Source organism: Falco biarmicus, chromosome 1, assembly GCF_023638135.1.
Source record: "Falco biarmicus isolate bFalBia1 chromosome 1, bFalBia1.pri, whole genome shotgun sequence".
NCBI classification, from domain to species: Eukaryota; Metazoa; Chordata; class Aves; order Falconiformes; family Falconidae; genus Falco; species Falco biarmicus.
Window position 1 is genome coordinate 4669292 of NC_079288.1, and position 26912 is coordinate 4696203.

Consider the following 26912-nt stretch of genomic DNA (forward strand, 5'->3'; position numbering starts at 1 on the left):
AGCCGATTTCAAAGAAAACATTTAATGTAAAAACAATGGTTCATTTAAACAACTGAACTGGTTGTTTTTTGCTTGTTTTTTTTTTTTTTTTTCTTCTTCTTCTTCTTACATCTACTGTACCATTCAAATTGTTTTTAACCAGCTTACAGGGAATCTTCAAAATCTATCAAAGGTACATATAGAAAAGGCATCTTTATAAATAGAAAACAATGGGATTTTTTCAGCTTTTATTATAAATTGACATGACATACAAAGTTTACTGGACAGAAGTAATTTCATTACTATTTTTGGGGGGATCACCAACTTTTTGTGCAAACAATGCTAGCCTTCTTTTAAGCATTAAGAGCATAACTGCTTAAGAAATGACATAAGCAATAATTCTAGAACTACATCTCCCCTAAAATAATCTATTTTTTTACATATGTGCACAGCTTTAGCAAATTAAAGCCAGAGAGAAATGCTTGATGTACTATCCAGAGGCATAATTAAGAGTTTGCTAAAACTCAGACAGCTGGCAAATTCAAGACGTTTGTAATGAAAGCTGCAGTTTCCCTCCTTCCTATTTTGTACACAAAATCAGTGACTAAGAACTTAATACTGGATGACAAATCACATCCACACCATTAGTTAAATAGTCTCACAGTTAAACACATCTTAAGGACCATCAAAATCAGTATTTACATTTTATAAATTTCTGAAGACACCATTAGAAAGCTTATATACCCCTTAAACAAACAGGGAACTGCATCTCATGGTGATGGAATGAAATAAAAAATTAAAAATACCTGTATTTACAGCAGCATTGTTCCTTTATAAATAAAGAATATGAAAAATGCAATATTTTAAGGATAATAAAAAATTGAGGTGATGTCACTCAACCACAGTGCTTGCTGGAATAAACCCTTCGGTGCTGATACTGTACCAGTAGTGAAACCACTTTCCATTGGAAAAAATCTGTAAACGTATGCATAAAATGTGTTAACAGCAGTGCAAAACTGCTCAAATATAGTTTAGTCAGCATCTTAGTATCTGTATTGAATACAATACATCACAGAATACTTACATAAGAAGTGCAACACATTTTCTGGTCCAATTTTACAGTGCATTTTTCCCTCAAGAGTGGCATCTCGAAAGCCAAAGCTAAACCTATGGCCTGGACTTGCAGTCTGTACTCAGGCAAACAGCAGGCATGAACTTCGAAAGAAGTTAATCGATGCAATGCCTACCTCCTGACTCTAGACTCTCGGCTTTAGCATGGCACGCTACGATGCGGAACCCCAGTAAAGAGGGTTCCCATCAAATCATTTGTGTAGCTGTGTAAATGCGGAATAAAAATATAAAGGAGCTAATGTTCAAGTTTAAAATGGTACACTGGGTGATCAATACATCAGAATTATCCACGAAAACCAAACTGCTGGTAACCTCAAAAAGCCAAGGTGGTACTTCACTGTGTCTGTAAGATGAAAAGCCAAGTTCTTTCCAAACAGGCACAAGACAAAGGAAGTGCTAAGTTTGCCAACTTCAATAATTTTAGTGTGGAAAAAAAAAAAAAAAAAAAAAAAAAAAAAAAAGAGTTAATTTGTAATTTATGATCAATTGGTAAATGATTTCAAATACAAGGATCAAGGTTAAACTTTAAATAGTGAGACGTTATTTTCACAAAAAGCTAACTGGAGAATTTCTAAGAAAAGCAGAAACTGTATCCCAATCCCCCTTCCCCAATGTTTCACAACTTCATGGTAGGAAAAACAGCCAGATACAGATGCAAAAATCTTAATATAAAAACGGTTTTACATATACTTAAATTATGTAAATTCCATAAAGTTCTTAAGACACTAATTACTAAAATTACAAAAAGATTTTCATATTGCTCTTCATGCTCAAACTCTTAGAATATTGTCATTACATCACCAAAACCAATATACATGTACTTGCATAATTAACTGAATAGAAACCCTGTTAAAACAATATCCTTGTTGAAATCATTTATTTCCATCCAGCAGTGCCTGTTTGGAACCTCTGTATTTTTGTGTGTAATTCTTTATAGAGCTCATGCACCCTAGAATGTCACTTCAATGCTTGTCCGTTGAATGGCAATTGACTTTTGACTTCAGAGCTTTTGTTTCTTGCTCTGTTTTGTGACACCTGAGATGCTATCCATTTCTGAAATTCTCTCTCTCATATTATTTTCACTATATCCATTTGTTGTCCCACTTTGTTCCTCAGAAGATTCCTCATCTGTTGGGGAAGCTGATTCTCCTTTCTCTAACTTCTGCTGCATCTCTCGGAGCCTGGCAACAGCTTTGTCTATTGACATTATGCTGATGAGGTTAAAGTCATGCATGCTGACCAGATGTAGCATAAAGTTTCGACACAAGTTCTTCTTAATTATTTTTTGTCCATAGTTTTCCACAAACAGCATACAGGCGTGATTCATTTGATTGTCAGCAATAAACCTGTCAAATTAGAAAGCCATCATTAGGCAAGCAGGACACTTTCAAGACCAAAAAGATACCCTACAACATGGTTTATCAATGTAAATGCATAGTCCAGCTATTACATAGCCTCAACATCTGCAGTAGTGCTCTTTTCAAAGCCACAGCGCTACTAGGTGCAAGAACATTTTTAAAACCTTAAAACACTCCTTACCAAATTATCCTTCAATGATCCTTCCCTAAACTGAGCTGAGTTTTAAGTACTTAGTGAATTGCAATGCAAAACGGCCAACCAAATCTATACCATAATTTATTTGTATCAAAACTAAGCACAGTAACATACCCGTGCTTCATAACGTGAAGATTCCATAATTTCATCACTTCTTTCTCTCCTTCGTTAACATCAGAAAATTCTTCAATTTGCTGGAGAGATAAAGGATTGGGAGAAAGGACAGAACAAACACACCCATGAGAACCACATGTCTGCTAACAAGTATTGAAAGCACACCTAAAATGCAACTTATGCCACCTACATGTCACAGAAATAACTACTGCTGAAAATTCGGGTACTGCAGCACTGCAGTCAAAAAGGTTGGAAAAGTCCTATCACGTAGAGACCTGTGATGATAAATTACTTCCACATTATATACACACCCCACTGTGTACTCCTGCGACACCAGCATCACTCCTCTGTAGGAGAAAACCAGCCACCAACAATGAAAACTTGTTAGGGCACATGCGGACAGAGCTAGCTTGGCAACTAAAGACATACTTGAAAATACAATCTTCGATTCCATGAATTTCTATCGTTATAGCTCAGCATCACACAATTTTCTACTTGCTCTTAAAGTAAATGCAGCATTTTCGCAACATATGCCCTGTTTGCTCCCTACAACAACTGCAGACCATCTTTTAAAAACCACAATCCACTTAATTTTGTGTAAATGCAGTAATTACAGTGATGGTTTTCTCCCGTAGCCATTCAGGGTCCTTTTCATCCTCACTGTCGACTTCCATTTCTTGTGGACGGAGAGGTAAACACGTGTCACTGTGGAAATACAGCCGATTGTGCCCGCTGCTGTATGTTCGCTGCTGTTCAACTTCTCCATCTTCAGATTCAAGAAATTCTGACATACTTGCTTTCGTACGCTTTGGCCTAGCAGAAGGGGGGGGGGGGGGAAAGTAAATGCTTTCAACTATCATATCAAATATGCAAATACTAAGAACTGTAACTCATTAATACAAGTTACTCTTCTAGGCTATAGTTTGCAAAAATACTGGGGGAGGTGGGTCAATCACCAGCACTGAAATAAACCCCATTAAAAAACTTAACACCCTGCTCCAACCCACAGTCCATCTTTTGGGGAAGAAAATTTTAGGAAAAAGCAGTTACACAGAGTTCCATCACTAAGAATAGATACCTCAACTGAAAAGATGTAGAAAAACCACAGGTGAAGTTATCATTCTTCAGTAACATTTTATTTAGTCATAGACCACTGTACTTTAATGATAAGTAAAATGTAACACTGTTTACATTCACCTACAGATTTAGAAATCCCTAAGTTTCATAAATCTGGTCCATATGTGGTATCACACAAATAGAGACCGACTGTTTTCCACCTCCCCACCTGCAAACAAGTATGTGTGTGATAGGCGTCCTTTTGACTGGTCCATTGCGACTGAAGGCAAATCCGGGTTGACGATGGATGTCCTGGGGATTTCCTGCATAGGAGCCATCGTAACACTCATTGATAGATACATCTATCCTAGCACCTTTTGGATGATACTGAAACAGATAATTGCAAATACACTTAGCAAACACTAATGCCAATTCATCAGGAAGTTCAAGTAAGTAACCTTTTCAATTCTGAATACCTTAAGTATCACCCTGTCCATAACCTGACAGCTCTAATCACCTTTCACAACATCCAAATAATTTTTAACCTCTAGAAACAAATGATACTAAAGCTCCCCTGCTCTGTACCACTTCGTTTTACAGAAAACCACACAGAATGGAACTAATTATACAATTAAGGAAAATATCAGCAAGATTCCTAAGAAGCACCCTAGAAATTGGAACATTTCTAAATCTCTTAAAGCTTCTTGCTCCAAGCATAGATTGCATTGCCTTCTATTATGCCTCCATCACATAAAAAGAACACATTAACACAAAAGTAGCAGCTACAGTCAGAATTCACGCTCCAGTGATGGAGCGTTGTTTAAAAAATATATATATTTAAAAACATAATAAAAATCAAACCCACAATTCTTCCCCCCACCCCCCGCCACGTGACATGCAAACATTCACATACTATTCAAAGGAAGCTGCATTTAACCTGTAGATATGGTCCTACAACTGAACAGGCTAGTAACAAAATCACTGCATTATTAGTATCTGTGACAGACTGTATAGCGTTTCATAGTCCTAAACTCCAAAAATATACTTACAACATAATTAAAGATAAATCTGCTGTGGCAAAGTTTAAGATGTTTGAGTAAACTATACAGTTTCCGACAGTTCAGTGTGCACCATGGGCAATGTAAGTCATCTCGGGCTTCAGTCTGCTGTCTCGTGTTGTTGTTATAAAGGAACTGATGCAAACAAAGAAACGGGTAGCATTAACATCCAACACGTTTCATTCACTAATTTCTCATCCACCAAAAAAAAGTGGGATGTCATTTCAGGAGACCTCCACAGCAACAATAAGTTCCTGGGAACACTGCATCAGCTCAGTGTACTGAAACATCGGTATGTCAAGCATTTTTTCCCCCACAGGGAGACCACCTGTCCCCCTCCAGATGTCTAATAAGAGATGCCTTTTGTATTTTGGAACGTCAGACATGCCCCCAGGAAGATTAGCTTTCTAGAATACTTCCTGCAAGAAGAAATATGTGGAACAGCTCTTAATATGTGAATCTGAGACCCCTTAAGGCATCCACTAAAGAGGCAAACGGAAATTTCTACCCAGAGGAGAAGTGACCATTTTAATTCCATGCAGTATTTAGATTCTAGTTTCTCCCCTCTAATGCTTATTTGCAATACCTGGTAAAATATTCGCAACTTTTGTCGAGGTTCATTTAAAACATCTCTCTCTTTCCTTGTTTGAAGATCTGTCGGCAAGGATTCTTTCACAGCTGAAAAAAAAAAACCAACCATGTAGAGACATACGTGTCTGGTGAAGAGGGGAAAAAAACCAACCTGACATTGTTTCTTACCTCAGTATGGAAGTTCTGAGAAAGGCACACTGCTGCTGAGGGAAATGGGCTGCTCTATTGTATTTTGACCTAAGCAGCTGAAATCAGCAACAAAAAAGTCTTGATGCTCAGCTTCCTCCACAAATCTAAGACAAACCCACCACTTTTCAAAACCAGATGTATCTCCAGTTTTGGAGAACTCTTTAGAGAACTTAAAAACGGTCAAGTAAAAAGCAACACTTTTCTTACTCCATTTAAGCAAACAGAATTATTTAGCTATACCTAAAAGCACATGTGGCTGGGAAATACAAGAAACCCTTCCTTCAGATGGCTGCGTTGCAAATACAATGTTTAAATTCAATTTCACAAGTTCCCCAAGTAACACAATGGACAACGGTATAAAATGCAAGTAACATATGAAGTATTTAATGAAACCAACAAACTTTAACCCTTAACTCTTACCCCTCACTGTTTGTGTGTGTAATGGTGCCACTCAGTTGCCTCTGAGCCTCTTCCACACATTTTCAGCTCAGATTATTTGCTTCCATACAATTAACAAGAAACCATATGTGTCTAACCAGGTTTATCAATTTACCCTCAGGAGAGACCAAATAATGACACTTACTTGCTTCTGAATGGTAAAAAAGATGGCAAAACAGTCTCAGCTCTACTGACATAAGGAGATCTTTTAGAAGATGCACTTATTTCATACTTAGTATTTTGGACAACAAGGGAAATTTCATCCTCTTTCTATATGAAAGAAAGAGGCGGCCTGACATTCAGCCTGCACTACATCAGAGAAATTAGAATTCCATGGCTCAGTTACTTTGAGCACTTTGTAATTACAGCAAAGCTTAAGCTGCCACATTTAGAAAGTCTTTGATGCCTTTATTCCACTGATTTGCCTTGGGAAAGATGCCAAAGTAAAATGACAACACCAAATTCATATACCCTTGGGAAAGATGCACTGGATCTTTTTCTTTTACTAGCAGAACCTCTGATAGAAGTTTCCTACTATTTTCACTCTCCTCTTTTCTTGGTATTTGGAGACTGAAAACAGCACAATCATCACAAATGCCTTACAACGCTGTGCACTGCTCTACTATATTCCTGTATTAAGAGTCTGCTGTACTATTTTGGAAGGTGGCGCTTGCTCTAACTTTTATTAATTTACTAGAATACTTGGCTTCTCTGATGCAAGAAAACGTGAGTTCTATCAGTATGTTAGAAATGCAGCTGTGCCTCATCCCTACTCACCTCTGTATTTATTATGTAGTAAACTAGTACACACCTTCTAGAGTTAGTCAACATACCATCATTTCTTCTGCAAGTCTGAGCACACAACCTGCCTAACAAATTACAATACAGGTCTCCAAGAAACTGTAAAATACAAGGAGGGCGGGTATGAGGAAGTAAAGAGAAAGCAGAACAGCTCTTACAGTGAAAGTTCAACTGCTTCCTCACTTCTGTTGCCCTTCTGTTGCATATAATTTCATGTTTGTGTGTGTTAAGTGACATTCATTCATCCTGACCTAAGAGACCTAAGGTCTGCAATCCCTAGCTCAAGTAAAATACTCAATTCAGAAGACAGGACTCAGTCTTATTTAAATATTCTTGTACCATTTCCAAAGACAAAGATGTCTGTAGCTTGGCTGAGGTTGTTAGGGATCATTCTAGACAGTGGCTTCTGCACAAGCAGGGGGAAAATTCTTCTTGCTTTAACATTTGTATTACTACACACTAAAGCTCTAGAAGTCATGAAAAGAATTGCCGCTCTTAGAAAGTCTTCCCAGAGTTGTGCTATCACTGACCCGTCAAGTTTCCCACTATATACTGCAATACAACTGCACAAAAACACGCTTGTAAAAGCAATGTTTTTTCCATCATAGTAATTCCCTCGCTATCACTACTACAGCTCCAAAACCTCAGTTAAATATCCAACACAAAATCAGAGTCAAATAACATTTTGCACAAATTCCCCAAATGCACTACCAATGACGAACCCCAAAACTTCAAGCAAGACAGCTCTCCACACACAGTGCCTGGCCACATACCCCAGAGACATGCCTGGAGACAGAATGACTGCACTCCAGATAATTACTTCTTTAATAGGGACCTAGAAGCTTCTTAATCACACAGTCCCAATCTGGTGACAAGCTTGGAAATACTGATTACTCTGAAGTGAACTGGGTGCCAGTCAAGAATCTAGGTATGTTCACAGTTGTTTAAAAAAACAGGAGCAGCCTGTTGTCTTCCGTACAATTTGTTTTCCAGCTGTCCTTGGGCCTCACCTGCGAGCACAACATTCCAAGCCAAATTTACTAACAACTGTGAGCCAAAAGAAAGATAACATCTAGGCCAGCCCCCACTGCCACTTAGGAATCAAAGGGGAGTTTAGATTAAATATGACCTTGAGACAGGAAACTGCTACTAATATAAAAAAAGGACACAATGGTCAAAGGTGCCTTTTCTTTCTAGTATCAAAAAGTATTTTAGTAGCAGCTTTTTGGAGCTAAGCTGTTGGACAGCAAGGAAGAAACATGTTTTTAGAAACATATTAACAAATCCACAATTAAGCAACCAAAACACAAATTTGTATTTAAAAATGTAAAAGCTACATTAAGTTTAACTTTTGGGTTTAATTATAACCAAACAGCATGCTACCTGCTGCACAGCTACATCACTTTGTGCAGTTTTCAGTAACTAGACTCAGTATACAATCAGCTACCCCCACCCCAGCAGTATTTTGCAAGTAGATCTAACAACTCTTGAAGGAGAAAAAGTCACGGGACTGTGTTTTTTATCTAAATGCGTATTGTAATACTACAACCTTCTGTAAAACACAGCAAGTACGTGTCAGTTAATGTTTTTATATCATGCATGAATTAAAAATGTGCTATCATACATTCTTTGAAAATTATTAAGGTCAAACCTCCTAAGCCCATTAAGGTTTTCAAGGTAGTTAGCTAACCTTACGAAAAGAGAAATATTCCCAGAAGACTTTCCATAGAGAAACTGATCTTGAACTCTTATCTGTTTTTTTAACATAGACCTACAGAAATACCAAAGGACATTCTACAGTTTTTCTAAAATAGCGCTTCAAATCACCTCTGTAAATTCAGGATAAATAGAATTTTATTTTCAGCAGCTTCCCAAGACAAGCTTTTGAGTAACAACAACAGAACAAGTAGTTTCTAGACACTTCAATAGCTCTTGAAATGATGTGTTTGAACTTATAATGGGATATATTAAGGTAACAAAACCTATAATTTTAGATTTGCAGTGAATATTAGCAGACTGGGTTAATGTATTTAACATTATGTAATCTTCCACGTAGTGGATCAGATTACAATGGTAATTACATTAAATTTTCAATGACACTGTAGCCGCCACAGAAGTACCAGTGCTACATTAAATACAAACCAAGCGAAATAGTAAAACCAATTGTCCACTATTTAAAAATGTTTCCATGAAGCAAGGTTAAGCAACCCAATTTTAAACAGTCTACCCACTACTGCTTTTAACGTGATATATATTTAATGTTATGATAAAACAGTTCAAAAGCTGATTATGAAGTCTGATAATATGTAAACTCTTCTGGAAAGAATATATAGGAACTAACTTGCAGAAGGAAACAAAACCAGTTATGTTTCAGATCACTGAAAAAGTCCAAAATTAAAAAAACATTTATTTTAAAATGACAATGCTCTAAACATTAACTAATGACTAGGAAGAAACAAGTTCAATAATACTTACAGATTAATTTACATATAACAAATACAGACTTACCTTACATTTTAGTAATAGTTTGCAGACTTGCTACATTTTTCTCTTACCCACATAGAATTATATTTAGACAGTACTAACTGTAAGCTGTATTCTATCTAGACAACCTCAGACTGCCCAAAATTAATAAAAGCAGAAAGAACCTTTAGGCTCAACAGAAATCTTTGTTAACTGGTGTGAATACGCAGAAAATGCAGCTAGATAATATATATAGTGCTTCCATCACGGGATCACGCCTAGACATCAAACTATGCATCCAGGGGATTAGTGCCAGCTCACAAGCATTCTGGAAGAACCTGAGTTGCCTTTATACCACAGACACGCAACACAGCGTATGGTGGTTTAGGCAGTTTCTGTCACATTTCACACTAGCAGCTATGTTTTCCAAGAGCTTAACATATATCATACAATAGACAAATTGTAAAACTATATTCACTAAAAAGCATAAAACCCCCCTTAATACTATAAATCCATATACTTGGATTAGTACTACTGAATACAGTAATTAAAATTAGTAGAGTAAAACAGAATCCCAGAAGTCCTATTCACAGATTTCCTCCTCAATTTATTTCACATCAGGATTTGTGAGCGTTATATACAATCGCTTCAATGTTGTCACGACTTCAAAGACTCCACTATTTTTAGCTTTTAAACTTACCTGAAGAATGTACAAAATATGGGACACGACAAAGCCCATTCATTTTTGCTCTTCATTTTTAAGATAACCTGAAGCAGTTGCACCAGCAAGACAGGAACCCTGAAGCACAGAAGTGCCGAGCAGATGACTATTCAGTAGCAAAACCAAACTTTGCTTACCTATAGTCTGAGTAGGTTTAACAGAATTGGGCTTGTTTTCTTGAGGGAGGCTTTCAGAATTTCGTGTTGCAAGAGGCTTAGCTATAGGAGCTGTAGACTTATCGTTTGTGTCTCCTGTCCAACGAAGAGTAAACTGAAGCGTAGGTCCCTGAGAAAATGTTTCAAATGGAGGCAATCTCTGGGGGGCAGGGGTGGGGGGGGGGAATCAAAAATAGAACAGCAGATTTAGTGTCTTCCCCTGTACAAAAACAATCACGAGAAAATATTGACAGAATGGGCACAGATGTAATTTTTTAATCACCTGAAGTCCTTGTGTTTTCAGCATAAACATACACATTTAGATATACTAAAATAAAAAAAAAGATTAAAAAGATGACTATGCAATTAAGCAACAACTTCATGTACATACTGTGGCACACATTGATCTTTGTGAAACACTAAACAGCATGGACTCTAACTAGAAAGAAAACAGCACTTGCCTACCACCCTGCTGCCACTTCTCTTTCTGCTCACACCTACTCCTAATTCTGCAGAGCAGTATTGTATATTAATACATGAGCTTTAAGAAACGTACCACTGTCTGCTGTAGAAATGCTATTGTAATATTCTCCTGTGGATATGTTCTTCTATTCCACTCACTTACCAAGTCAGTCGTAATAAAGAAATATAAGAGACCTGAGTTAAATCCAAACTCCTATTATCAAGTATAATACCCTAAATTTATCAATGAGATTACAGAATTCCATCCTAAAAGCTCTTTATTTTATTTAGGTCTCATTAGTTTACAGAAATGCTATTGCGAAACCAGAAAACCAGTGACAATGTACTTTTATCTGGGTGACAAACACACTGGCCATGACTGTTTTCTGTTCTCTTTATGGTAGCACCTCCAGCTTGTAAAAACTGTCTCATATTGTCCCAACAGAAAGCAACCGTGTCTAACAAAGTTACAGCAATTTGTATGTATCTTTTTAAGCACATTTACATGTGAAGGATCACTTCCTCTGATCTTCATAAAAGCTGTTTCTAGATTTTTAATTTTAATTTCTTGAACAATGTTTAACAGAATCAGTATTCCAGGTAAAGGCTGAACTGGCTAATAGAGCTTACAACTATGTTTTTACTGTATATTTTCGATCATCTCTGCTTTTCTCGTAATTGTATAATCATGCTGATACACCACTATTTCGCAAACATTTAGTCTTTTCATATTCTTTGCCTCACAACTGATACTCTCCCAGGACACAACAACATGTGACTACGTAAGTGCATACAACCACCTACATTCACTGTATCACCAAATGTTGATTCAGCTCAGTCAACAATTTCTCCCTGCACATCAATTACTCCTACACTGACACACCCTCTTCCTTTCATCACTAAATTTCATCAGCATTTTCTGAAGGTATGTGTATAAAATCACACCTATGAAAGCTCTGGGTTCTTATTTCTTTCCCCAGAATATTCTGCTTCTGCAGTTTCTTCCTTTGGATTTGTCCATTTGAATTTATTACAGTAACAAACATTTAAATTGTCTGATTTTTGCAAGACAGAAATTCAGAAGTCATTGGAAGAGACAGCTTCCCTACCTACAGTAGTGAACATGTTCGTATTAATGACCTAGCGTAGCCAAAGCCTTCCTAAACCAAGAGCTAAATTGAAACTTATGTCCATACATCCTGAAAGAGAAGTATATTCTCTGTTAAATTTAATCCATTTTCAGAGGAACAGCCACTGACAGCATTTCAAATAGTCTTCCGCATTAATCCAGACCATTTTAAGTGAAGACAAGTCTTTCAACCACTAAAGCAATCCATACCTTCCCATCAAGTATTGTTTCCCATGTTGCTCTTTTCTTGCTAATGGGACACTCTTCCATTTCCTGCATGGCCACTTCATACTCCCCATCCAGAAGCTGCAAGCGCCTGTCAGGACAAAAGTAGCTCATTTTTATTGCTCGCCTATTAAAATATAGAGTACATTTCACAGTAACTAGGTTTCCATGAACCTAAAGGCAGATTTTCTGGCAGATTTATTTGGCAACTAGGTATGGATCTTAGGTAAACACTATCCATCACAAAAAAGCTGCCCAATACCAAACATTAATGTAAAAGCCTCCATCCAAGCGATTCCAAGAGATGTGGGAAAGCTATTGTTAATACAAAATCAATACCATGACTGCAATCTTCCTGTGAAGAAATAAACCTCAAACTGAATGACACCCCCTTCTAATCACCTCTTATTTATTCTTGCTTTATTAATAACTAGTCTACTCTAGAAAACCAGTATGACCTCTGATCAGACCTCCAAAACGTAAGAATCCTATCTGAGTATCAGAGCCATGTCACATGTCACCTGAAGAGGACTTCAACATAATAAATATAAACTATGACATTCTCAAAAAGCCAACAAAATTGTTTTACATAAACTAGAATAAGTCAAACATGTTAACTGGCATGCTACATTTTCATCTTCCTTTCTATCTCACCCTGCCTCCTCCTATGTAGCAGTCTGTTCAGTGAGGCTTGTGAAATTCTGATTGTTACTTAAATAGTTGTATTTTGTTGCCACTTGCTGAACAGCAGAGGAGAAGCAGAAAAGAAAAAGCAGTGAATCAAAGGTAGTCTCAGGAACATGTTTCATGGATACATGTGTTTTAAAGATATCAACAAAAATGAGCAAATAATATCCATTTACAATACAAGCCCACTTCCCCAATATTTCTTATTTTTTAAGACATTACCTTCTGAAGCAATGGCCCTGAATTCCTGACAACAGATCATAAGCTACAGAAGCATCATTCAAAACAAACAAGTTTCTAAATAGATAAATTCCGTGTGAACTCATGCAAACTGTTAATGCAGTTTGTACTTGGGAATTACGTCTTGCAGAAAAATGCTGTTTCTAGTTTCAGTATTCTACAGTGAGATACTGGAACAGGTAAACTACAGCCTATCTTTTTCTTTTACATATAAACTATACTACAGCAGAAGTACCCCAGCAGAATAAAGTTATAAACAACCCAAGTAAGCCACCAGAGATCTTTTATTCTGTTTCTTGACAGGATCTTGCTAACCACTAACTCCACCACTTACTCTAGTTAGAATAGTAAGAGCTTCAAAAGATAAAAAAAAAACATACAGATAGAGAAGGTAATGGCCTTAAAACAATACTTGTCCTAGATCTTCATGATTATATATAATAGTTTTCCAGGCCTGGAGCTGGGGTAAAATATCTTCTCAATTACTCCATCAAACAGAAGACTGTAACTTCAAGAGGTTAACATAAATTAATAGTTTATGCAATTTTATTTTTTTATATACATAATAGTATTATGTATTATATATATGTACAGCAGAATGGGTGAAAGTGTCCTAGCTTATGTATTACTGCTACAAAACCACCTAACGGTTCGTATCATGTTTAGCATACAAAAGTTCCCCAGTGTATTTAAGTAAGAGAAAAGAACAAAAATATTGTCAAGACTTCTAAAAAGGTAAGACATTTATTAAAAAAAACTCTACTTGAAATGTAAGACTTCTAAAATCGTATTCAGATAAATGACCATTTTGTCTGAATCACTTGGAGCCATTTTAAGCAACTTTTTCTTGAAGCTATATTTGTATTTTTACTAACAAAGAAGTTATCTAGTAAATGGTATGCTACCGACTTTCTGAACTATATGGATTGCTCTAAGCTATAGCTACATGTGAGTCCACTCCACCTTCTTTAAAATATATTAAGTAGCATCAAGATAACATATATTAAAATGTTTCATCACACTTAAAGTACATGACAGAGTAAGCCTATTATGATTTTAATTACTGCTTTGATTTCACTGTAGTACTGAAGAACTAATGTCTTCTTTAGGTGTTAGTAGAGTAAGATCTGTGACTGCATCATCAAGAGTTTGGGCACAGAGAAAATTATGCCACCAAACAGCATGTGAGCAGTAAGCATATTTCAGAGATTTTTTTGTTTGTTTTACTTCTAATTATGCTGTCACTGATCTTTAACAGAACCACAGAAATTGGAACTCTCAAAAAACTGACAAGAAACAAACTGATGCATATTAACAAGACAATACTGAAATTCATAAAAGGGAATTATTTACTATTATCACTGAACAGGTCTCAGTATAAAGTATGCATTATGAAACCATGCAGGCTTAAAAAAACCAAAAAAACACACAACAAAAAACAAGCCTAAGCTGTTATGGTAAGTGCAAACTAAGAAAATGCAGCCAAAGACAGCCAAAACTGAAAATAAAGAACAGATTTAAGTTTAATACTAAAGAAATCCCTAATGAATAACAAACTATTTATTTTGGATAATATTACCTGTTTTTATCAAATACAGTCATTTGTGCTACAAATGTCTTTTCCCCATCTTCACGATTTGAGGAGTTTCTTTTTCTTCTAGCTGGAAGCTCCTCATTGACATCTATACATAAGAGATACAGTATTCAACTATTATAGAAGCACAAATCCAAAGGATCAAACAGCTTCTATGCAACTGTAGAATATAACTGGCTGTTGATTACATCTGCTGTGTCATACAATAGCAAAGGACAGTATTTAATGAACACCTCGATGGCAACAGGAAGAGCACTTAGCTTCTGAGTAATCATATTCTATGTAAATTCACATATATTTATAGTTTAGTCCTTTTACTCTATCACCATAAAGAGTTTGGGATTTGATCTTCCTCCCCTTCTAGCTATAAAATAGTGAGGAAGTTTTTCATTCTGCATGAACTCTCCAAGGCTGTAACATATCCTAAGATTACAAAAATAGCTTTTAAATAACTGTTACTGAAGTATTTTCTTCATCGGCTAGTCATTTAGTTTTGATGAGAGACCACAAGTGCACCTGTAGCCGAGTCAGTAGTGACCAGTGTTGCTGCAGGTTTAATGATACTCACAGCAACCACAGGGCTCTCTTACATTATCCGCCCTCCGACAGGGTTGCCTCACTCCTTCACTATCACACGCTAGTAAAAATTGGTGTTAAATTTACACTAAGATAGAAGCACAGTTTCCAGCTACCAGCTGTATTTTAGCCCCATCTTGACCAAAACCACGTGAAAGCCAGTTCAGTCACTCATCTATTACTGGCCCGTCTCAAAAGCATGACCTATGCTGCACATCAAGACAACCGTATATGTGCCTACAAGATTAACCCTGTAAAAGCGTATTTAAAGACTGAAGTTACCAATGTTTTCATTAGTTTCACCATTGATCAGTCCATTAAAATCTCTTCTTCCTGGGCGAGTTACTCTGAATAACAATGAGTAAGACTTCACCATATGGCTGTTGCTTGGTTCAAACTCATTGCTGGAAACAGCAAGTGATGGGAAGTTGCCTGGTTTTATTTGGCTGAGGTCTGGGTTTAAAGGCACCTGCTTTTTACCTGTAGGAACCTGTCTTATCGGACAACTGACATCCTGTAGGAAAACAAGAAAGCTAAGGTTTAGGTTTTTAGAATACAGAGTAAAGACATTTAGTGTTAAAATTTGTATCGTTTATGAACTGTACTTGTCCTGCCATCTTTTTGAAAATAAGCCTTGTAACAGATGTAAATAAAAAAATCTGGAATAACAATCCCAGGTTTTAAATACAAAAACAGATATTTGAAAGTGTAAATAAAACTGGCATTTTATAACCACTTCTGGCAATAGCCATCTTTCTCTAAGTGATTGAATTAACAACACTAACATGAGTCACTCAGAAAGACTGTAGAACAGTCATTAATACTAATTTAATTCTGTTTACCTAAAGAAATTAAATGTTTTGGTTATACATATATATTTCAAGGGCTTCCTATCTTCTCCCTCCAATATTATAAAGTGCACTTTGCGCTATCTGGGAGATAAAGAACCACTTACCTAGGATTTATTATATTCAGTATCTCTCAAATAGATCATTGAATACTGTGAAGCATTGGAAAAACAAGGCAAGATGGCCTAAGCATGAAACTTGCAGCAAAACATTTCAAATAACCATCAGCACCTCCTGCTTTTACCATATTCATCCATACTATAGCAAGTAACAAAATGGCTAGAAACAATATTAACTCTTAAAAACATGTCAAAACAGCTTAACATTCTTAGAGAAAATACACAGCGTTCTGACTGCAAATCTTTGCCTTTTTGGTTAAAAATTACAGCCTGCATTACTGAGCCTCCCATATTCCCATAGCTGTGAAGATAATTTGCCAACTGGTGTGAAAAACATAGCTAAAACAGCAAGCAATTTCAAAGATGCTTTAAAAGAAAGATGAAAATTGTTTATGATTCATAGTAGCTAAAATCTGCAATAATTGAGATTATCAATGTAAAAAACATACGTACAGAAAAAACAAGGGAAGAGACAAGACTTGGCACATGACTGGGGAATTCAAAACAATTAAGAGTTCATAAATAAAAAGGAACAAGTCCAAAAGGCATAGACTATGATTTTGTGATTGCCTGGTTAACTTAAGCCACTGGATATCACAACAGAATTAGTTTCATGATGTGATACAAAAACCCTGAAGTAAAAAATAGAGGTGGCTGAAGTTCAGAGTGAATCTGACTTACAAGCATGCTGAATTTTGTGAATAAAGTAGAATTTTTTGAAAAACTTCCAGTTATTTCTCACAAAGCAGAGCAAAATCCATATATATATGTACACACTTCTTAAGAATCCCTTACCTAGTCAGTAGAAAACTTGAATAGATTGGTTCTTAAATTTAAAGACAAAATTAATCGCAACAAAGCATCATTCCACCATCTTTTTGTATGGTAATGTTAATTAGATGTTCCAGAATCAGATAAATATTTTGATTTAATATAAATTAACAGTTTGTCAAATAATTTTTACCTTTCGTTTCTTGTGGCAAACTTTCACAAGCAGTACTTCCAGGGTTACAGAATTTTGTTCGTTCTCTGAGTTTTGCGATGGCTTATCTAAACAGAAAAATATTTTAAGTTCTGAGAAAGCCAAGATCTATTCAATGGTGTAAATCCACCTCTAATTTTTTAACTACAGGTACCTCCCGAGTTAAACAAAGACCTTTAGCCATATTCCAAGTTTCAATTCTTCCCAAAGTTACTGCAAACTCCCAGCTGAGAACATATCCCACCTAACTATTCAAATACTAGCAGATCAAAAAAGCATAGTTGATCTCCAATGTTTAAAAGAATATGCTTTTTACCTTTGGCATTGCCAAACTTTCATAGGAGAGAAAAAAAGACACAGGTAGATTTAAGGAAAATCAGAATTTCAGAGGAGTCAAAACATTTCCTGTATTTTTTTTTTCTTTACAGCTTGTAAAGCTAGAATTTGGTTTGCATCAGAACTTCAAGACCCAGATGCCATTAGACAAGCAAAAGAAAAAAAAAAATTAAAGGCTGTGCAAGGTTAAGTGTATGCACAATAGCTGTTAAAGGACTCCTGGAAAAATTGAAAAAAGTATTAAAAGACTTGCCTTCACAGTCTCTGCAGTATAAATTTCCTAGAGCCTGGAATCTTCAAGACAGCTACTACCAGCAGTACGATCAGCAATACGAATTAAGAACTGCCTTACAAAATGAATTTAACTGTATAGTAAGAGAACTTTTAATCATGTGAATTTATATTTACCCAAAAACATGCTCTCATACGGAAAAATAATACATAACCAAGTTTTATCTTTTTATCTAGTTAAAAAACATTTTGTAGAAAATCCTGAAAAACAAGGATCAGTCAGAACTGAATGAATCTATAAGAAGTTATTTCTGCTCTTTTAAAATCTTACAAACAGCATTAAGGGCTCAAGTTAAAAAACTCAATGGCTTCAACTTAGTCCATGTCACAAAGAATCTAACATTCAATGAAATACTTTGTTATGCTGATCAGAATATAAAGAGCAAAGCTTTAGCATAGTAAAGACAACATAACCCACATCTCTTCAGTAGGTTTTCTCCCTACACTACATCCACATTGAACAAACTTGATGTGTTTCAGTTAAGAGAAAGTTCTGGTAACTCATCTAGAGAGACCAGCAGTTTTAGGAAACAAATGGATTTTTTTTTTATTCTAAACACAAGACACATAGAAATTCAGGCTGGGGCAGGGGGGAACCCAGCCAAAAGTCTACTACACTCTCAAGAGTTTCTAACATAATTTCTATCCAGACAAATAAGTATATTAATTACACCAGCTTCATTAATTTAAATATTTCCTATATTTAATATCCACTACAACATCAGTTCTGGTGGTGATATCTTTTTCTTTGGAACAAGTTATCACCAGGGTTTCACTGTACGTAGTACTCCCAAAGCGAGAGGTTTTTATAATTAACAGTAGTGTCACGTACTCTAAACGTTCAAAAACAAATAGAAAGTCATCAACTACATCAACACCTGAAAAACCTACTTCTGCCCATGTCTGTGTATGACACTAATAAAAAAAGCAGTAAAGCCTGTCAGAAAAAATCTGTTGAACAACTACCCTATCCACTAGGTACTTTAAATTCCATATGCAAGGTTTACTACTACATACTGTCCTGGAAGAATCAGATTTTGAAGTTATATATCTGAATTTAAGACACATCAGCACACCTTTTCCTCTACCTTTATTCTATACTTCTCTATTCTTATCACTGGCTGCCCCCAAAGTCTCCTGTGGTTTCCCAGCTTAAATACTCAAGGCAACAACATGTAACATGACATTCCCGAGAGCAGGAACAAGATGAATACTATCCATTGAGACCAGCAGTATCCTGAAGTTCCAGAAGCAAAATGTTCACTATCTACAGATTTTAAGAACTTTCTCAGAATACTACAGTTTGATAAAGAGGGGATTCTGAAATCTAGACATCTGCAACTTTAATACTTTCAAATAAAAATAAATAAAACTTTCAAATATCTTACTGAATAGATCCAGTTAAGCATAAGATACTTTGAGGGAACACAGCAACTTCCAGAAAAAAGTACAAAACCTGTTACATGATTCTTATCATCTTTTACATTCAAAGACTAATATGCCATTCAGAATATTTTTAACTAAAAAATTAGAAACATCACTTTGTTTTGATAGATAAACAGCTGATTTTTTTCAGGGAAGTAAAAAGACAGTGAATTTACCATGCCTATACAGCACAACACACGTCACTTCTGCTTTCATTAAAGGAACAGAACCCTTCATGCTGGTCCGTGAACTCCAGTATGCCTATTTTGACTTATGTGCATAGAAGACATAACAGAATGACTGGAAGTCACTAAAACACGGACTTCTGTTGCTTTTACAATCGCTGACACAGCCTTTGCCTCCTTTCTAGGCTCTACTGGACAAAAATTATTCTCAAAAATAAAACACATTGATCCTTTTAAGTATTTGAAGGCTGAGAGTATCTTAAAGCTACTTCAAATATCCCAAAAGACACACTCCTAGAAAAAGACTTTTCTTCAGGAACTTCTCAAGGTCTGTTTCAGTTTGAATAGACGATGACCTTAAGTATTTCGCAAAAACACTGTTTCGACTAAAACCCCAGAAGGCTTATCTGCATAACATTACAATTACACTACAACATATTTAAAGCGCTACTGAAAGTATTGTTAACTAATGGGACAGTCTGAGTTTAAATGAGTTAAAATCTGCATCCAAACAGCAGAGATTAAAAATACTCAAATATTCCCCTCACAGATCTATATTAATTTCAAAGGTGCTCTACAAATTAACAGTATAATGAATGAATTAGCAAACATACCATTTTTGTGGAAGAACCCAGTAAATGTAAGTTGCAAATGAGCAGACAAGCTAAACAGAAAAAAAGAAAGGAAATGTTAGATCAAATAAATATTTTCTTCTCACAGCAGCCACTCCATTCACCGCTGTTTAGGACAGGCCTACACAGGAGGCAATACTATAATTAAGTCATCCATCTTTCTAACTTGGAAACTGCCTGGATACAGCAATTGCAATTGATGCAGAGATGTAGACCAGTTTTCTCTTTACAGACTGATTCTCTCTGTGTATTCTATGACTTGATAATGAACTGAAAAAAAGAGTAGGGGTTTAAACACTACAGTAGGAAAGCATCGTCTGAAGACCTGAGATCTTGCCTTCACAAACAAACGTATTTCCTAGACATTCATCAGCAACAGAGAGGAGTTTTGGTGGAAATTTTCTAGAACTTCACCTTCAACCATGCACCTGGTATTGAATTTTTCTTTTTTTTTTTTTTTTTTAACTAGTATTAAGTTTAGCAAGGAGAATCTTTACCATGAGGAAGCTATAGCCTTAGAAATAAAGATCAGCAGTCACATCAAGTCTGTGTCATCCACAACACATGCAATCAAAATAACAATTGCATGTTTTGTTTCACAGCACTGCTGCTCACAGCCTAGACTATTCTGCTGACTGTAGATGCATTTTATTTCAAATTGTTAATTTCAGAATACATTTCAGCTTAAAGCAAGCTTTCATAAACCTAACATCAAAATGAGCCTCAAAAACACTTAGTATTTCTGAAGTATATAATATTGAACAAAATATGTTACACTAGAACACCACAGTACTGAGCACCTTCACTGACTTCTCCACAAGACACAACCTGACATTCAATGCCTGATTTTCAACTCAAACATTCCCAGGAGCACTGAGATGATTAGTGAAAGTGCCCAACATCTTGAGCATTCAAAACACTGCATCTATACCACCTCTCATCATTCAACCACTTTACTTTTCCAGACCAATTCCAGACTAACATTTTTTGACAGTTTTGAAAGCACAAAACCAACACACAAATCAGTATTATGACTGTTTTGTTTCAAGATTATCTTTATCCTTGAAAAGAGAATATTTACCTAGCAAGTAGCCACAATATACAGAGCAAATGATAATTAAGAAAAATAGTATCCAGTAAATCTATAAAACCTCTTAGAACACAAAATTTATACATTTGTTTCAGCAGACTACACTGCATCTAGCATGTCTGCCTCTGGAGTAATCTATAATTATTTGCAAACACTATGGAAAAAGAACAGCTGGTTAAAAACCAAGTGAAGACCACAAAAAACCCATCTCAACAGGTCTTCACACATTCAGCAACTTAGATTAATCTTTAAAAGATCTGAGTTTGTTTTAGAATTTCCAGAATGCTTTGTATTTCATGATCTATTCGGTATATTAAATAGAAGAGTTTTAGCAAATAATCTATAGTTTTTCTACCGGAAAAGAACACAAAGCCAAACTGCAGGACTAAACTAGATCCCCGACAGAACTGTATGGATTAGAAAAATAAAATATTCAGAAAGTCTTACAACGCATTGGTTAATTTCCATCATACATACTTTCACAAAAAGCTTAGGTGTTTAATTTGTACAGAAAGAAACTAATATGGGAAAAATAGATTATGGTCATCATCTATCACAAACACATTGTATGCCACATCACTTCCTGGTGATTAAGCTTTTCATACCATTTTATTTCATCACTAGGAAACACATCGAGAAACAACACAGCAGGCACATTTGCTATGCCTTCTTTTGCCATCATTACAAAGGTAGGCTAAGATGCAAATGAACTGAAATGCATCACTCCCAAGTTTCACATCTCTGCTGAACTTTGACTTTTGCCAAATACAATATGGCAAATTCAGCAAGAGTTCAGTATTTTTTTCTGAAGCACAGAAGTAAGACCTGATAAAATACAGAAACATAAAATCATTAAGGTTGGAAAAGACCGTCAAGATTGAGTCCAACGAATATTATACCATTGAAAATGTACATGAATGGCAACTTCTCTGGTACCTTGATTTGTATGTGATTGAAGCCTAACTTATCACCAATATTTAAATACAAGTTCTGGGAGAAAAAAAATCTCCTTAGATATGTACATTTGAAAGACCACAAAATGCAATACTGAGTTTTATCCAACATTTAAGTGTGTTATATAAACTCTTGTACAGAAAAAAATTAACATGACAAAACCAATAGGTACACCAGTATAAAGGTAATTACTATTTCACAATTAGAATTCACAGAACAAGCTGTCCCTCTAATGACAATTCCATATGGAATTAAGACTTGAAATTATCTGTTTGTTAAAGAGGGAACACTATTATTCAAATAGAACTATGCGAAGGTTCAACATGAGATATATGTGAAGTCTAACCACAAGAAAAATTTCAGACTAAGCAATATTTCTCACAAGAAAATCTGAAGGGAAAATTGAAAGTTTTACTGCCTTTAATAGAAACATTTTATAACTAATTATCCTATTATGGCTTGAGATAGGCAAGATCTTTTAAATATTGTTATGTTTCAGGGGGTTTTGTTTTGTTGTTGTAGGGTTTTTTTAAACCTAACTATGAACATAAGGTTAAACATAACAAGTATACAACCATATAAACCCCAAATACTCTAACTTCATGGTAGTTTTCCCAAATTGCCCCCCTCCCTTTTTTTTTTTCCTCTAATTCCAACACACACAGATTTGTTACTGACACAACTGACAATCTTAAAAAAAACGTTAAGACAAATATCTATTTGACACTTCTATACACATTTTAAGAAACAGCAAAACAAATATTGGAAGTTTATCTTATATTGCTTTCTTCATGTTTTTAAGTGACCAGCACACAAACACACATTTTAAGATTTTGGAAGCAACATTTCAAACAGCAAATACCTTCTTTCTAATAATTACTCTTTATCACTTTCATTTTATCAGTCAAAAAGACTCACAGGCTGCCCAGGGAGGTGGTGGAATCACCACCCCTGGAGGTATTAAAAAAATGCATAGATGCAGTGCTTAATGACATGGTTTCCTGGTGGAATTGGCATCCTGGGTTAACGGTTGGACTCCATGATCTCAAAGGCCCTTTCCAACTTAAATGATTCTATGACTTCTGATTTAGCACATGCACGTGCTCATTTGTACAGACACACACAAATACGTATGCAGGACAATACCTGTGAGATTCTTGTTCTCCCTTCATTTTCTCTACTTTTGATAACATATCATCTACTTTGAATGTTTTCCTGTGAAGAAAAAGCAGACAGAACAGTTTCACAGAGCCCCTACTCCCATAACATATAACAAGAAAATTTATTCAGCCTGAACTTTGACTTGAGTTTCAATCTAAAACGGTCTCTCTATATGATTTTAGCCTTCTGTTCAAAAAGCACCCTTTTCATACCTTTTTAGGCTTAGTAGCACATCCACGTTGTAGGTATATACAACTGCAATACAGCTTCTCAAGCAGTATCAAAATAATACAAAGAAGTAAAAACATCTTTCAGAAGTAATCCTACTGCTCGTAAGTGTCATGTAACAGCACCATACTCCAACCTTGCAATGAACACGTCTAACCACATTTCAGCTTTGGTCAATGAAAATCTTCCCACTTTAGTAACACTTATACCTACTAGGAATTTACATGTCAGCTCTTCAGTTGTTACTATTTTAATCTTGAACATAATAATGAAAAACACTTTAAACCTTAGCTGACAGAACAGTTAAAACCTCAATTATAAAAAAACCCCACCTTCTTTCTCCACAAATTTATATTAAATGGACATAACACAAGGAACAGCAAATTCTGAAGCTACTTCTGGAGCACACTCACAGGAAATGGGGGGGGCAACAACCAATGACAAGAGTGTCACAGAGAATAATCACTTCAAATCATTTTTCTCCGTACTTCTGACATCAGTCTGTTCATGCTCATATGTTCAGCCTGTTCTACCATACGTGCAATTTAATGTTCATTGCTAAATAAAGTTCACTCATGAACAGACGTTATTTGAGTTCCCAGAATAGTCTTTCAGTTTTTCTTTAAAGGAAAAGTTAATGCCTGGACCTAGGTGCCAACAAAATTGCACTAGACGAGAGTGACAACGCAAGAGCTGTGGAGGCATCCTTCCTTTACATTTATGCCGTAGAGAAATGAAGTAATAATAAAATAAGCTGTTGCCAAATACTGGATTTCTTGGGGCCAGGGGGGAACACACGATGATGATGTGCTCTGGGGAAGTGGGAAGCGTCGCCTACAGAAATATTCTGACTGAAGAAACACTGATGTCATAACATTGTTCACATTCAGCATGTAATGCAACTGATTGATATAGTTACAAATCACACTGTCACCGAATAGTAACACTGGACAAGAAACACTAAGCAGGGCTGCAGTCAGATAACAAGGAGAAAAATAATTATGGTCTATGTGGTGATCACCGATTCAAAGCTCTACTCAGCCTAAAGTTCACACAGATGACAGATTCAAGAACTGATTCACCTAGACCAAAACATGGATTAACATGAACTTTGTGGCAAGTTTCAGACTCGAAGGTAAAAAAATCTCTGCCCGCACTCTGCCCAAGCTCATCAGTATCACAAAGCAGCACGCTTCTCTTTAGTAGGCTTTCTTCAGACTAAAGAATTGCTTAAAACAGCTCTAGAGCAAAGTTATGTCATCCTTGGAATATAAGCCAGAAGGCAGCTAGGAGACAAACATGTTTCAGGAATGGAGGAAAGTTTAACAATCTTTCATAAAATATACTAGTAACTGACACAGCCTGCATTTAATGTTTCTTAGCATTATTGACCTAAGAAAGAAAAACGACACAACCTTTCCTAATCTGAAATTCACATTAGTCAAAACAAGAGTCCCCCTAAAAAAAAAAAATGTTTGAGAAAAACTTTTAAAAAAAAGTAACCAAACCCCTCATTAAATCACTACTGTTCCCTTTGAAGTTAACTTGTAAGAAACATAAAAAACAGAGAAATGCCTTTCAACTGAATTACTATTTTTATGTTACCATGTTCCCATGCATAACAGACAAAATTTTTGGTAATGACCATCCCTATCACCCAGGATTTTCAAGACAGCATTTACTTGTGCTGCAAGTATGCGCATCTTGCGCATTCCTTTCTCCACCCACTCTTCCTCCAGTGAAGCACAGTAATAATTAACAAAGCATTAAAAGTCACATCACAACATGCCAATAAATAAAAAAATTATTCCTTTATCCACATACTGTATGGGAAGCAACTTCTATTAACAGTTAAAAATTCATTTCCAATGCCATCATTTGGTCTAATAATGTAGTGTAACACCTGAAAACAGACCCACAGGTGGAAAGCCCATTTTAATTCTCTATCAGTTAACACTTAACCAAAGCACATTGCCTCTCTAATGATAAGCAACTTCAGTACTTTTTTAGCCCAAGCTGACACACGCCCATTAACTTATTTCCTATCAACATGTCTCTGCACTCTAAGCATTCTCGTCTTTTATAAACACCTTCACAGCATTAAACACATGGATCAATATCAACAGATAATTTCTTGTAAAAATGCAGTTTTACTTCCCTACCTCCAAGTGACAAATTTGTCTGGCATTTTTCTCAGACTACCGTAGAGCTAGAGATAAAAGATGTGGAGCTATAATTACAGTTTTGATAGGTGAGTTCTATAAAGTTTGGAGATAAGTTCTTTATATTTCACATATGATACCGTTTACTGAAATGGCAATCAAAACAACAATTAGCAATTTTAAAATGGCAGAATTAAGACGTTTTAGGGGAATAAATAAATATACATGTATAGTTATGGTCCACATAAGCAAGCTAATCATGATGCAGTTCCAAAAGACACTTCTTTGCAAAGAGAACTCTACTAACACTTGCACTATACTGAAGCCAGTTACATATTTTTTTTCCCTAATATAAGCCTCACGATGACGTTCTACTCTAGTTTGGGTATTTTTCCTCTTTCAAACCCCCTTTTTCACTAGAATAACAGGCTCACACACCTTATTCTATTGAATGAAGAATGGCAATTAAGGTCTTGTTCGTATTTGAAAGTGTTTACAAGCCCAGATGAGCAAACAACTGTCCTGCTAATCTACCCTGTAAATTCAGTTGACTGTTTTGCCACTACATCTGAATAGTCCAAACTACCTTTAAATTCCAGCTTTTGTGGTTTTAACTAGGCTGCAAGAGAAGGACCACTGCACTGACAGAGCATGGAAAGGTGGGAGGGTGTAACCCAGAAGAGAACACCTTCGAAATTATTTTCTGTTTTTCCTCCCCCTCAACTATGGTAGCTCACTTCTGTTGCATTGTTGTGTTTTTACAAAGAAAACATATGAAATGTTTTACTTAATCTTCCTAAACGTATTTTGCCAGAATGATTTCAGGAAGTCAGTACTAGCGAGTGAAACGGTTATTAATCTGTCTGTTATTAGAACACCACCTCACTAAAACCACAGTTCTAAAACAAAGTGTTAAGGGAACTAGTAAAAATCAGTAGGTAGGTTTCAAAAAGAAAATAAGCATTACTTGCGCAGCTGAATCTGAACTGCAATTTGGAACAGTGGACAGCACAATGTACATGCAAAGTACCATTTCTTGTTTCCCAGCAACTACAGCAGATATCCAAAGAAACAGATTCAGGTAAAAGAACATACGCAATTCAATCAGCTATAAGTTAATGTAAGCAAGAACTTCCTGCTGCACACTTCTAGTTTAAAAACAAGCAAAGAAAAAAAACCAACACAAAACACCCTGAACATTATTCTTAAAATTTGGGCCTGCCTTATTTTGTAATAAGCAAACAATTCTCTTCGGTAACTTTCGTAAGAAAAAGCAAGCCGCAACTTCAAGTTTTTTTTTAAAAAAGAAATAAAATCTGATCATTACCCAAGTACC

General features: G+C 35.8%; 1 protein-coding gene across 1 annotated transcript in view; it reads right to left on the reverse strand.

Moving 5' to 3' along the window:
• Positions 1-210: 210 nt before the first annotated feature.
• Positions 211-26912, reverse strand: part of SUZ12 (SUZ12 polycomb repressive complex 2 subunit) — a 31328-nt gene continuing 4626 nt past the window's right edge. Inside the window, exons 4-16 of the mRNA XM_056334283.1 lie at positions 23172-23240; positions 19964-20013; positions 17095-17180; positions 15446-15677; positions 14573-14675; positions 12052-12157; positions 10233-10410; positions 5479-5570; positions 4884-5027; positions 4064-4221; positions 3393-3591; positions 2779-2858; positions 211-2456 (exon numbers count right to left, since the gene is read on the reverse strand). Coding sequence (XP_056190258.1) covers positions 2111-2456; positions 2779-2858; positions 3393-3591; positions 4064-4221; positions 4884-5027; positions 5479-5570; positions 10233-10410; positions 12052-12157; positions 14573-14675; positions 15446-15677; positions 17095-17180; positions 19964-20013; positions 23172-23240 — 1843 coding nt within the window. The 3' untranslated portion in view covers positions 211-2110. The remainder of the gene's footprint in view (positions 2457-2778; positions 2859-3392; positions 3592-4063; positions 4222-4883; positions 5028-5478; positions 5571-10232; positions 10411-12051; positions 12158-14572; positions 14676-15445; positions 15678-17094; positions 17181-19963; positions 20014-23171; positions 23241-26912) is intronic.